This window comes from Chlorocebus sabaeus, chromosome 20, assembly GCF_047675955.1.
Source record: "Chlorocebus sabaeus isolate Y175 chromosome 20, mChlSab1.0.hap1, whole genome shotgun sequence".
NCBI classification, from domain to species: domain Eukaryota; kingdom Metazoa; phylum Chordata; class Mammalia; order Primates; family Cercopithecidae; genus Chlorocebus; species Chlorocebus sabaeus.
Window position 1 is genome coordinate 29,295,445 of NC_132923.1, and position 13,796 is coordinate 29,309,240.

Here is a 13,796-nt window from a genome sequence, read left to right on the forward strand (position 1 = left end):
TTTCCACTTTTTCTCTATATGCCACAGAAGGACAAATTCAACATTGATTAAAATCTGGGAAATGACTAAATTCAATAAGGAATAGGAAAACATTATGGTCATTTTCACCAAATGGGTCAAACTAAGTTCAGATTTTATTAATAAATGTATTTCTTTGTAAGAGGTGTTTTATGAAAAAACAAAAAACAAAACCAAAATGTGACATATGCCCAACAGTCAAGGGTGGAAAACAAGACACACCTGTTACACAGGACATTTAAAGAAAAAAATGGTGAAATAAAAACAGAAGTCTTTATGTTTCCTGAAAAATCTTCATTCTGTGAATGACAGATGCTAGCTGGAATGGGCCATTCATGAGTCACAGATGAGATGCTGCTCACTTTCATTTAAAGAAAGTAATATAGCTACTATTTTTGGATCATAAGCAACACTTAATCCAATGCAGATCTTCACTTGTGTTTTTCAAAGTTATTCAAAACAGTTTTTTGGAAGCATAAATTCCAAGATGTTTCATTGGTCATAAAGCGAAATGGGCACCATACATGGAACCTGCCATTCTGGTCTCATGAAAAGCATCCTTGAAACTCACTATAAGTGGGTTTCCTTATTTTCAGTGCAAATGAGTATCCATGATGGTGCTCTAACATTCATGATCTGAACAGGAACCTCAACCATTGTAATTCTTATTCACACATTAATCTTTCAGAAAACAAATGTAGCATTTTTAATTGCAGTCAAGTTTCTGAGTGAAGCATTTTTTTTTCTTACAGATGATTCTCAGTACTATTTGATGCATTGATTGATATCAGTCAACATGCCTCACCGATAAGCTGATGGGTACACTTCACAGATATTCCAGATTCATACAGTGCAATGTTTCACAACACATAACACCATGAAATCACTGTATGAATCCAAGAATTCCTACCTCTCTTGTGGTTTGCAACTTGAACAGAAGAAACTGTTGACAAAGCTAATTTGGGAGCAACTGGATAGGTTTAAAAGAATGAACAGCAAATTAGAAACAATAGTGAAACGTTCAAACTGTAATAACTTATCACCAACCCACTTGAAAAGTAGCCCTAAATTAACAGACTATTTGTATCTGTTGTTTCTGGGAGTTTATTTCAATCACAAAGTAAGGCTTGTATTTGGCTGCAAATGGTTCAACATTGTCAGTAATACAGTTTAGAAGTTTTCTTTTCAGAGGGCAAAATCATTACCATTTAAATCAAGAATCCAGTGAAGCAAGGATTGTTCCCATAACAATATGGATAGTAGGATCCCCCACTGTCAATCTTTGAAAATAGTAGTTGTGTTGTCAGTTGACATTATCATTGCCTCAGTTCACCATGACATTCTGTGTCATGATAAACTAGTCGACATATACACCATTCAGACTATTCTTGTTGAACTGATTAGGCATCCTAGAACATAGTCCCAATAGTCAGCCATTCAGCAGCATTTGGGCCTATCTCCGAGTCACCTTGAACATGTGTACCTTTAAAAGTTGTCTTCTCAGCATTTATTACCTTTTTGATGATATCAGCTTGTTAACGGCAGGGATTTCTCTCTGTGTTTGCCTGCCATTTATTTTCCAATTATTCATGAAGAGTTGCTTGTGAAAATAGCCAAAACAGGATAGAGCCTGATGTTCTTTGCAGATGCTGACAAGATAAATTATGGCTGCATAGAACTGGCCTCTGCTACCAAGTGCACCTTTCGCTAAAATTTCAAAATTTAAGCACTTTGCTCAACTGGGCCGCTTCTCAGTAGATTCATTTGAACTCATTATCCACATTCTAAGAAAGTGCGACTGGTATCACGTAACAATATTTCTGAAAGTGTTTTGTCCTGTGACTCTCACAGACAACACAGCAAAATAATTAAATGGGCCTATTTCAGGTTTTGAACAATGCATAATCTTGTTCAGCTCAAAACTCACTGTGGAGAAGTGTTGTCTTAGAGCCTGTGTTGTATAATTTGTGAACTATGAAATTCAACAGGAAATACTGAGTGACATTTCACTGAAGATGCTGTCATTGAACTTGCCAGGGAATAAAGCCACTAAACCTCCTCCGAATCCTCACAGCATTATACTAATAGGGGCGAGCTTGATCTGTATTTCTTCTTTCACATATGTATGCAGAAACTTGAAAAAATTCATTTGGAGCAGATGATTAAGATAATTCTATTTGCTAGTAATATATGTATCTAGGACAGTCTAGATTTCATCACTCTGATCAAGGACTGAAAATGCAGCCCTTCCAATTTGACTCCTCAACAAATTGCTAATATATTTTGTTTTGCTTAGCAGCTATTTCCTGGTTCCTCCTTTTGCTCATTTCCTCTTCCATCTGTATTCATTAGAGCTTTAAAGGAACATCCTGTATATAACTAAGGAAGGTGGAAGCCAAAGATGTGCCTTTTTTGAAGAAGAAGGAAGAAGGCAAAATAATACAATCTTACGTTAAAATAAATTCCTATTTATACATATCTATAGGCTAGATGTTAATATTAATTTAACATTACACTGAAGCTTATGAAGTTTATTGCTCAGCCTTTAAAAGTTCTCTTCCTGCGTAATCACATTTCTGTCTATCAGTGTTGTTTTCCTTTTTCTTTTTATTTTCTTTTTCTTCTTTGACATTAGGAGTTAGAAAATAATTACTGCTCTAAGGACAGACAGAGAACAGATTGCTCTAAATGCTGGAACACATGAATGTTAATTGATAAAGAAGATAAAAGGAAAAGTTCCAAGAAGGAAAATTTACTGTGATGTGAAAAACAGACAAAGAGAGAGAGAGAGAGGAGGGAGGAGGTAGGGGGGAGAGGGAGAGAGGAGACAGAGAGTGAGAAAGAGTGTGTGAGAGAGGCTAAAGGGAGGGAGGAAGAGAGGAAAACAGAGGGAGGGAAAGAGACAGAGAGATTGCTCCAAATTTTTGCAAGTCAGTATGGAGCAATAGTCAGAGAAAACAGATCTGTCAAGTGTCACAGTGCTACCTCTATATATTTTCTCAGATCCTCAGTACAACTGAGGTACCAGTTGGTTGACTTAAAAGTAAGAGGAAGACATTGAGAGGATGCCTGTGCCACTCACACATTTTTAAGTCTTGTTTGTACTCCACACTGTGGTGGCAACAGAAATCTAGACTCCTCTTGGGACTGACTGACCTTCAGTGTAATCTGGTAAAGGGTTTTTTAACTTCCATGCCATTTAATTTTCCCCTTCATCTTTCACTCTAATATTTTTGGGACACTCTTCATATTAGAAAAAAGATTGAATTATGATTCTTTCAAAGACATAGCGTTCATGATAATGCTCTTTTTTTGTGCTAAAAATGGTATATAGGATTTTCCCCCAAACGTGGGATTTTATATCAGTAGGAATTTTACATGCTCCTACCTTGTTTTGGGTTAGAAACCTCAAGGGAAGAAATATTCGGCCATATCCTATTAAACTTTGGAGGATCTGCATGCATCAGGAAAAATCAGGGTATGTTATTTTCAGCTATAATGTCATTTGGTCTAAACAGAAATATATATGGATAAAGACACAAACCACACATCTGCTCCTTAACTTGGCTGTGATGCACTTAAACAAAACATGACTTCCACATCAAACAAGAGCAAGCAATTGATGATTCCCAAAACATTGAATGGACATTAAATATATAGCTACTTCCCTACCAAAGCTACACATTTACTTTTAAAATAAGGTAGAGTGTTCTTACACACACACAAAAATACAAATAAGGACTTCAGCAATCCAAACGATTACGTAAAGCTGGTGCCTGAGCCTAGAAGATAACACTAAAGAAATAATTTCTCACTTGAGGATTCCATTCTCCTCAATTTATATTTACAGATATGAACTGGTTGCATTAGTCTTTCATGATAGATTCTTTGGGGTGTGTTTTAAGTGTGAGCCATTATCTCTGAAAAGGAGTGGATATATTTGCTATTTTTATATGTGTAGTTCCTCAGAAAAGGAAAGAGGGATATCTGGCGGTTTTGGCTTATGGAGAAAAGTCCAAGCTGCTTCCTATTGTATCTAAAGTTCATATGTATGGGCGTGTATGTGTTTTCATGATGCCTTTACCTCAAAATATGCTTCTAGAGTTATTGGTTCCAATGCAGAAATAAATAAAAGCATTAATTAATTTAAGAATTGGGGCCGGGCGCGGTGGCTCAAGCCTGTAATCCCAGCACTTTGGGAGGCCGAGACGGGCGGATCACGAGGTCAGGAGATCGAGACCATCCTGGCTAACACGGTGAAACCCCGTCTCTACTAAAAAAATACAAAAAACTAGCCGGGCGAGGTGGCGGGCGCCTGTAGTCCCAGCTACTCGGGAGGCTGAGACAGGAGAATGGCGGGAACCCGGGGGCGGAGCTTGCAGTGAGCTGAGATCCGGCCACTGCACTCCAGCCTGGGCCACAGAGACAGACTCCGTCTCCAAAAAAAAAAAAAAAAAAAGAATTGGTATTATTTATGTCTTGGTATTATTTGTGTCTTCCAGTTATGGAAGGCAGAACATCCAGGCTAGGATTTAATGTTTTTAAACTACTTTTGTGAAGGTGCATAGGGCATGACTATTAAAGCAGCTATTTTATGACTAAAATCCTACCATCTATTGAGTCCAGTCTCAAAACCACATGTCTTGTATTGTCCTTTGGTACCACCCAGGTCCGTAAGGACGGCTCTTGGCTCTACATTTCTGTAACCTGTTACTTTCAGTGCTCCTGTTGTCTCACTGATATGTGGACAGGCATGAGTTTTAATATTGCCAGTTAAAATTTTATAGGTCGATTTCTCATCTCTCTAATTGGATTGGATCTCTTTGAAGAAGGGCAAAGCCTTGCAGAGGGCTTCAGTAAATATCTGATAATTGAGATATAGATATCAAGTGGCTATGCTACTGTAAACAGGTTATTATCATGTTGTTTCCTCCATAATTAGATTATAGTGCCTTCTTCCAAGACAAAAGACTTGCACTATAACTTTGCTTTTTAAATATTTGCTAGAAAAGCTGATCTGATAGAGACAACAGAGCTGTTGCTCTGTTCCGCTCTGTTCTCATACATCTATCCAGAAAGGCAAAGGAAATCTTGATGATATCTATGAAAATTTGTGAAGGAAGAAAGAATGTAATAATTTTCCACATCGGTACTCAGGTGTTATTAAAGACATAAGTATTTGGTAACATGTAGGCAAAATATGTAAGTTAATTGACCGAATGTTGCTTTTCACTTGAGTATTTTGATGATGGGTAGATATTGAATGGTAGATATTGAGTTAATAGGACAAGCCTACTTGATCTGTGATGATCAGCTTTGAAAAACTATAAATTTGTGTTCTGAGGAAATTAGTATTGTCTGTATTCCCAGAAATTGTTTTATTTAATAAAGCTTTCAAGTATTAGTGTGGTTTTACATAAAAAATGTATTTGTATTATTAGTATCAGATTAAGACAATCTTAGTTTCGTGAACTAGCTCTCTCCATCTTTTTCTGTACAGAGACAAATATAGGTCATAAGTAGGGGTGATATTTGCAAGCTTAATGTTAAGTAGTGACTGGTTTGTCTTGATAAAATGCAAGTACTAGTATGATTTATTATTTTGTTATTGAGCTTTGCCAAGAAATTTAAGTAAAGATAATAATTTTATATTAAATCAATTTTAGAAATGAGTTCTGAAAAATAATGCTATAAATTAAACTTTATTTCATATTTGAATATTTTAAATATTTGTCTGTGCCTGTATTTTAGTATAACTCCTTTCTTAGTGTTTTATGATTTTTCACCCCCCAGGATGCTGAGTTTCCAGTTTATGGATCTTCTTATATGTATTAAAAAAATTAATGTAAGTCATTCTGCTTTCAAATTGCTGAGACTTCTTGACCTGTATGTACTTATCAAGATAGACACCTCACTTACAATCTGTTCCTACTGAGAATATAATTGTCTTCCGTATTGTGTACCTAAAATATTTTCTTGGGCAGGGGAAGCCTTTGTGTTTGCCTGGGAATATAATTTGACTTTTTTTTTTTTTCAAATAATTTCATTATGTAGAATGCCTAATCTCCTTGAACTACTAAATCTCAGAACCACCAGCAGCCATTGTATGAAAATCCTGATAAAATTCATACATATGTCCAGTGGGACAAAATTTTATGTGCTCTGCATTTTCCTTGGGAGGAAAAATGTTATCCTGTAAAAATGGATACTGAAATTTGTGGCCTCTAAAGTCCTATAGTGTGTTACTGACTGCACATATATATTTTAACATTTGGCCATAATGAGATTTTTTAAGTTAATATCTCATCTTAATTTTTAAAATGTATTTTGTTTTATAATTGCAAGACCAAGTGAGAAAACAACTTAAAATTAGCCAATTACTCTCTGAGTAATTTTACTTTTTATTCTAATACCTTAGCATGTAGTAAATGCTCAACAAATATTACTAACATTTAATTCCCAGAAGTAAATTAAGCATATTAGAGGCTACTTTAATAGTATGACTGAGAGTAATTCTATCTTATCACATCCAATTCCAATGAAAGTTTTTGTAGAACATGAAGTTTCTGCGAATTCTTAGTGAGAAAAGTTCTTAGCAATGGAAACAAATTATAATACATCAACAATATGTGTATTGCTTCTTTGTATGAACTGTTGTAGAATGTATTAATTTCTTTTTTTTTCCCACAAATCAACTAGGGAAAATCTTTGGGTCAATATGAATGTCTCAGAGTGGTGTTTTGTTACAAGGCAAAGGGCACTGGGATTCAGAAGATGAGAGGTCTGATCCCCGTTCTGCCACTGAGGAGCTATCTGGCTGTTAATTCCTCTGGATTTTACTTTTCTTATCTGTAAAACAGATAAGGAAATTTCTAAGGTTTCTCTCAGCTGACAAGTTCCATCACTCCAGTGGTATTCTCATGGCCTAGCAGCATCATAGTAAAGTTCATGGAAGGGTGATGCCTGTACATATGAGGCATATGTCATTTGGAGAATCTAGTGGATTAAGAATTCCTTGTGTGGAGGAAATTCTCCCTACATGCCTTGACTGTGGACCTTTTGACTGTCAGGGAAACCCAAACTGAATTGAGAAATTATTGTAAGGGTGAGGGGAAGGATTATGATATGTTTGTAAATGACAAATCATTCAGGAATAGCTTTTTTATGGAAAGCACTTCTTCTTAAGGATCCTGGTTCCATACCTTTAGGAAAATTGACAATTTGTCTTGAGGATCTCCCTGGTCAGGCTCCAAAGACTATGTCTACATAGGTAGTATGGAGACCAAAATCACTTATTCCATAGTGCCTCCTTTAAAATATAAAATATCTGAAATGCCTTTCGGTTGCTATTATTAGTCTGAATTTTCAGATTGTATCTGTGGGAAGCCTAGAAAGTAATCTAATATTTAGGATAAATTTATTTAAGATGTGATGCATGCAAATAGAGCTCAGGCTGGGTTAAAAGCCCTGTTCCACCACTTTGACGATTCCTTAACTTCTTTGTGCCTAGCTTTTCTCATCTGCAAAATGGAATAGACAATGACACTATCTGCTACTCACTGTTGTCAAGACAGAATGAGTTAATATTTGCTTGGCATTGTAGTGAGCACTCAGTAAATGTTAGCTCATTCTATTTGTGGTTGCTATTGTAAATAAAAATCAGATTGCTGTGCTATCAACAGTTACTGACTCGAAGTAGGAAAATAATATCTTCCCCTTTATTTTTCAGTATTAATTGTTCTTAAAGCAAGTGATCCGATAAGTTAAAAAGATCTCTTAAGATATAGCTTACTTTAGAGAATAATCCAATTCTAGGGTCTCTATCAATTACTATTATTCAGAAAGCAATACAAATTATTTTGTAATACTGTGGACAATATTTGATTTTTAACCTTTAATCTGAAAATGGTTGATTCCTAAATTTCTTTTGGTTTAGAGCCACATCAGCTTAGAATATGAATCAAATAGGTAGTTTCTCCAATTTTTTTTAAGAACCCACCCCCAAAACTGTTACATGACAATTTAGTGGTGGCACTTGAAATCAATTTTCATGAATGAGAAAAATTGAGATTTTGGTTATAAAAATTAGACTTTGGAAGGAAATAGTTTCCTCTTCTGCACCTAAGCAAAGCTCACTGCATTGTAAGTTGAAGAAAACTATGATAGAATTGCTAAATCTGACTGTCTAGTGCTGACGTCCCAGTGAGTCAAGCTGTAAAGCAAGCTTGAAACAGAAAACTAAAGACGGTTTATTTACATCAGAGAAGCTTTAGAGGTAGAGTTGCTTTAGAATAGTAAGTTGTCTTCTATCACACATGGCATCTACTGAGCAGCTTTCAAGTCACTTTGTGGATGGCCTTCAAGAACATTGTAAAAATGTAACTTCCCCATCAAGGAGAAAGTTTTCTGATTTTTTTTTTCTAGTATTGTCTACCATGTAATATCTCATATTTTAGTTTAATTTATATAAATGAGAAGGTTAATTATAATGTGATGGTAGAATGAAAAAAGTCCTATTTTGGAAATTGGACATTGAGCTGGAATTCTGGTTCTGTCATTATTTAGATGCTTTAGGGAATTCATTTAAGACTTGGCTGCCTGGTCTGAAATGATGAGGTGGATGAGTTGCTTTTTTATTAAGCTTCCTCACAACACTAATGTTTACACAATTTTTGGTTCTAAAATATGGCAACCTGTGAGAAACAGGGTACCACCATGATATGATATGCCACTGCTGAGAGGATGTTAGTGAACCTTCCTTAAACATTCTTCCCTGGCATATGAGGAAAATATCTGGTGGAGATAAAATTGCAAGGTCTCTTTGGGTTTATACAGTCACTGCTGTCATTCCTCAGGAAGTCTGGAAATAGCATTTTTTTAAAATTAAAAACAATTTTTTTAAGCACACATCGCATTTGGGATGGAAATAGCATTATTGATGCCCAGAAAGAAATCCACAGGACCATCCTGGCTAACACGGTGAAACCCTGTCTCTACTAAAAATCCAAAAACAAAATTAGCCATGCGTGGTGGCACGAGCCTGTAGTCCCAGCTATTCGGGAGGCTGAGGCGGGAGAATGGCGTGAACCCGGGAGGTGGAGCTTGCAGTGAGCCGAGATTGTGCCACTGCACTCCAGTCTGGGCGACAGAGTGAGACTCCGTCTCAAAAAAAAAAAAAAAAAAAAAAAAAAAAAAAAATCAAAAACAAAACAAAAACAGAAAGAAAAGAAACAAAATCCACAGAAAACTCTAAACTTCTACGGGAGAAATCCCCAGAGCCTTGGAGGTAATCTGACTATCTTCACAGCAATTGCCTACTCTCAAAAACACACCATCATGAAACAGATGGGGAAAACAGAGTTTGGTATAATATTGGTAGAGTTCTCCTTGAGATGGCAGATAGAATTTTATTTTGTTATAAGCAACTATCTTGATGAAGAAAAATTTTTGGTTTACTGTCACAGAGTAGGCATAAGCATGTTTCACAATTTGCATAGCTAATTTCACGAACTGTCTCATGTTCTATAAAATATCTGACATCTATACATTTTCCCTCTTCCTCAATATATTGAGGATGTTTGGTGGTAGAGGAATAGCATATTTTTAAAAAGGGAGGTCAGAGTCCTCCACCTCCGTCCTCAGACACCATACTTGTAAGTTCTCCAGCTGACAACACAATAAGGAATCCGAAAATGAACTCTGATTTTTCTCCAGGACTCTACAGTTCCCTGCATAGAAATGGGTCAATTAGGGATCAACAGGCCTTCTAAAGCACAGTGTAATGGATTGGAAAAAGTCTAGGGTAGAAGTCAATTAATCTAGAATTTTTCTTTTCTAATCTCTTCCACTTGGTATAATATTATGAGTGTAGCCGTTGCAGTCAGATAGGCATTCCTGATTGTACTGCATTGGACAAGTTATGTGGCCACTCTAAACCTCAGATTCACCATTTGTAAAATAGAATTCTGTAGACATGTGGAAATATCTCTCTACAATTACTTTCCCTAGGCAGTGGCATGGTTAGTTGGACAGCTCTCCACTGATAGTCCAAGAAGACTTCAATTGATACATCCTTGAAGTAACTGGCACAGTACAGGAATTTCATAGTTAACATGTCTAAAGTTTCATCAAATGAAACCTTTTGGAGATCTTGGCAAGTTTTTGCTTAAGCTAGGAATTTCCTGATCCCACAGAGATAACTGGCAAAGGCAGAGATATCAGCTCACACTTAAAAAAAAAAAAAAGTGGCTTGACATTATAAAGTCACCTGGGAAAATGCTAATACATGATAAAGTTAATTTGCTCAAGGTGGGTAATTGTTGTCAATACAGATTGGTAAACTTATTGGATTTTTAAAAATAATTTAAGTAGGAGACTATTTCAGCTCCTCCATTGGAATATTCGATTTGTTCTTCAGGATTAAAAAGGCAGCTATGTCCTAATGTTCATTCAATTTTAGGATAACCACAAGGTTTCATGAATGTGAAATGCTAGTTACACAAATATGAAATGGTTCTGTGATGAGGATACTGGGTAAATGACAGTCCCAAAGGCATTTCACCTGGGACCTTAGCTTTCCTTCTAGAACATCAGCAAACAGTTCAAAATTAATGTAGCACACCATGCAATTTGCCATATCGCTACTGTAGTCTGATAATTTTTTCCTCATTACATAAAATCTAATTAGTTAAAGGGCAATTCAAATGAAACTTTTATTTGGGGGATTTAGAAGTATTAAAGCAAAGGGAAAAAAAACCCAAACAAACACTGCAGCTCTCTGTATAACATGAATGCGATTATTAATAACCCTTGGGTGGGAAAATGATTAACCTTGTTATTTTCTTCACGATCCAGGTTTCTACAATAAATCAGTACTGCACAAAAATATTTGGATGCTGTATGGAAAACAACTTTCACGAGGTCTCCAACTGGCATAAAATGTTTTCAAGTATGAAAACATCTCTGGGCTTCCTCAACCGGCTGATAGATCCCTGCAGGTAGCACTTCCCTTGTTTAATGGTCTTGCCAATTAAATCAAATTAGAGATGAATTTTTAACTCTGTGATGAAGACAATGTTTATTATAAGATAAAACAGGACAATTAGCTATTTCCCTTAAGTGAACTGTTGTTTTAAATTGAATAAGTTAGGGGTGGGGGATAGGAGAGGAATAGCCAAACACCTTCCTCAGTATTCTATGCTTCATATAACATCATGCCAGCCATTTAAAAGTAATTTAAGGAAATAATCTAGAGTCAGGTTCACAAAATGTTTACATCTCTCTTTTCTTTTGTTTGTATTATTAAAAATAATTCTATTTATTTCAAAACTCCAAGAGTTTGAAATGGTCTTCCTTGATGTGATCTTCGTTTTGTGGATGGTTTAACTTTAACCTCTGACTTAACTGTCATTCGCTTTTGTAAGAAGTGATAATCACCCACACAAATGTATTTGCACATTAGGCCAATTCTTGCGGGTCTAATTATGCCCTTTATAATATAATGTTTAACACAATTTGTCTAATCATTTGCTTTTCAGGACCAAAGATCAGATGATATATGTTAGAAGGTAATGATCAATTCCTTGACTTGAATAAAAACACCCACACCAAGCCAACTATTACTTTGGATTATCAGTAGCAACAAATGTTCACTTGGATAAAATCATGAATTTTACTTACACGTGCATAATACACTTTATTAAAAAATGCAATCTGAAGAAATTCCTACCACATCAGGTAAAGTGAAAACATAGATCATAAGGCTCAAAGGCTACAGATTTATTTTGGGATTCATTAATTGCTGACAATATCACCAGTATTTTTTCAGCCATGGCCAAAGCAGATCAGAATGACTGAGTTCTAAGTCAAGTATCCTTAGGATTATTGGGAAACCTATTTGTTAATAGATAGACAACAGCAGGTACAAATGATCTTAATGGGAAATTTGTTTCAAAAACATTTTTAGCAGATGATCGGAAAGGATGACCACTCTGTCCATGCATTTGAACCTTAATATAGGCGTTGGCATTTTGAGATCCCTATTGAAATTTATTAGGGCTTCAAAACCTTTAATCACTGTGTATACAGAATATGTATGTAAGCCGATGGTTATATATGTCAATAATCTACATCGATAATATACATCATTTATTTTCCTTGAGATACGCTGTGATAATCGGGGTCTCATGGATGTTACATCTGTTATAATGGTATCTTTCTATATAGTTAGTGGAATTGTAGTCATTGATTCCTTCTTTGGGGTAATGCCAAAAGCTCTGGCAAACACCTATAACTTAGCTACATATCCAAACAGCTTCCTTTTCTCTGGCTTGCACCTTGAAAACCCCATTCCTGTGCCCTCTGGAACAGGCAGTGTCATCTGCGTGTGAATTCTTGCCCTTTGGAGAGGAAAGGAATCCACGAGTGCACACAACAAGCACCTTATAAGCCCACAAAGAAGGAACTTTCGAATGCCATTAAAGCAGCCTAGAAGATACAATCACGTTTGATGGTTTTACTGTAACTCTCTTCACCTTAAAAGCCAGGCAACAGGTAAGCTAGTCATGTGTGATGCTGAGTGACCTCTGGAAGATCTTACATCTTGCTTGCTGGAAATCTGAGAAAATACCCATTGCATTCTAAGCAGAACAGCCAGAAGCATATTGAAGGGAGGGTCCAAAATATCACTTTTAGTCAGAGGGTTTTTATTAGGAGTAAATTTTCCTAGGTTCTTGATAATAAAGGCTAATATATTTTTTCAAAGGCACAACGAAGCATCCTTTCAGGTCACCACTGATTTCAAAATAAAACAAAACAGAAATTTCTGATTCGGTGTGTAAAAGGTCAACATCTGCTGATGCTCAGAGATGGGGGATGTGGTGGAGGCGGCCGAATGGGATGTCGAGTGAGCAGTACAGTTAGAGGGGCCATGCAACATACAACTGACACTCCAAACAGGAAGACACCCCAACGCCAAAGAACTACTTTTCCATCTATCCATTTCTGAAACTTCTGACAGGCCAGATCACTATAGCAGCCTCAATAATCTGTGTCAGCTTGCTTCTGCTTGCTTCCCTGTTGCACTAAAATGCACGTGCAAATGCAATTGTCAAGGCCTGAAAGGAGCACATTGTGGGGTATATATACAGTTAGGCAAATGCCAAGGGGGATACTAAAGCAGAGAAATTAGACTATTAGAACTGAAGGTTTTCATTTGCAAGTTTGTAACACTGATGCTGTTTCAACAAGATCACAAAGAGGATGCTGTAACATTAGGCTGGTATCTCTAAATGGATGTGAACACTGCTTCTATTTACAAAGTGGCCAATTTTCATGACATTTACCACATCTAGTGCTTAACAAATCAGTGTCCAGGCCTATTCACAAGCTCAAGTAAACTGGGTTGATTTATAAATTGGGAGACCTGACTGTGCATTTATAAGAAGCAGGAAGTTGCTTTATCCAAATTATCAGAGTATTGCTTTTTAGATGGATGCTGGGAATCGCAATTATTCAATGGCTATTTACACTGCGATCACCCTGCCTGGCACAGCACCTACGACACAAGCCTGTGAGGGGGTGACACTACAGTGAAAATTCTCTCCGCTTACCACGCATAATCTTGCTTCCTCAGTAATTTATTTCTAATCAGTTACTTAGTAGTTGCTCAAAGATTTCAGCCATTAGAGATAAAGGGTGCAATATATAAAAATATGTAAAAAATTTGCTCTGTAAAGCTACTGGGCATTTTCTTAATGCGAATTTCAGGCTTGGCATGA

The 13,796-nt window shown here is 36.3% G+C and overlaps 1 protein-coding gene across 6 annotated transcripts in view; it reads right to left on the reverse strand.

Annotated features, from left to right (window-relative positions):
- The window catches only part of NTNG1 (netrin G1), a 353,391-nt gene that overhangs the window by 64,615 nt on the left and 274,980 nt on the right, over nt 1-13,796 (reverse strand). For 2 of the 6 annotated variants that reach the window (XM_037998132.2, XM_073008531.1), the window contains exon 6: nt 3,407-3,472. The exons of 3 other annotated variants lie outside the window; for them this stretch is intronic. In XM_037998132.2, coding sequence (XP_037854060.1) covers nt 3,407-3,472 — 66 coding nt within the window. Of the gene's footprint in view, nt 1-928; nt 989-3,406; nt 3,473-13,796 lie in introns of all 6 variants that reach the window. One more of the 6 variants, XM_037998135.2, reaches the window with a different exon arrangement.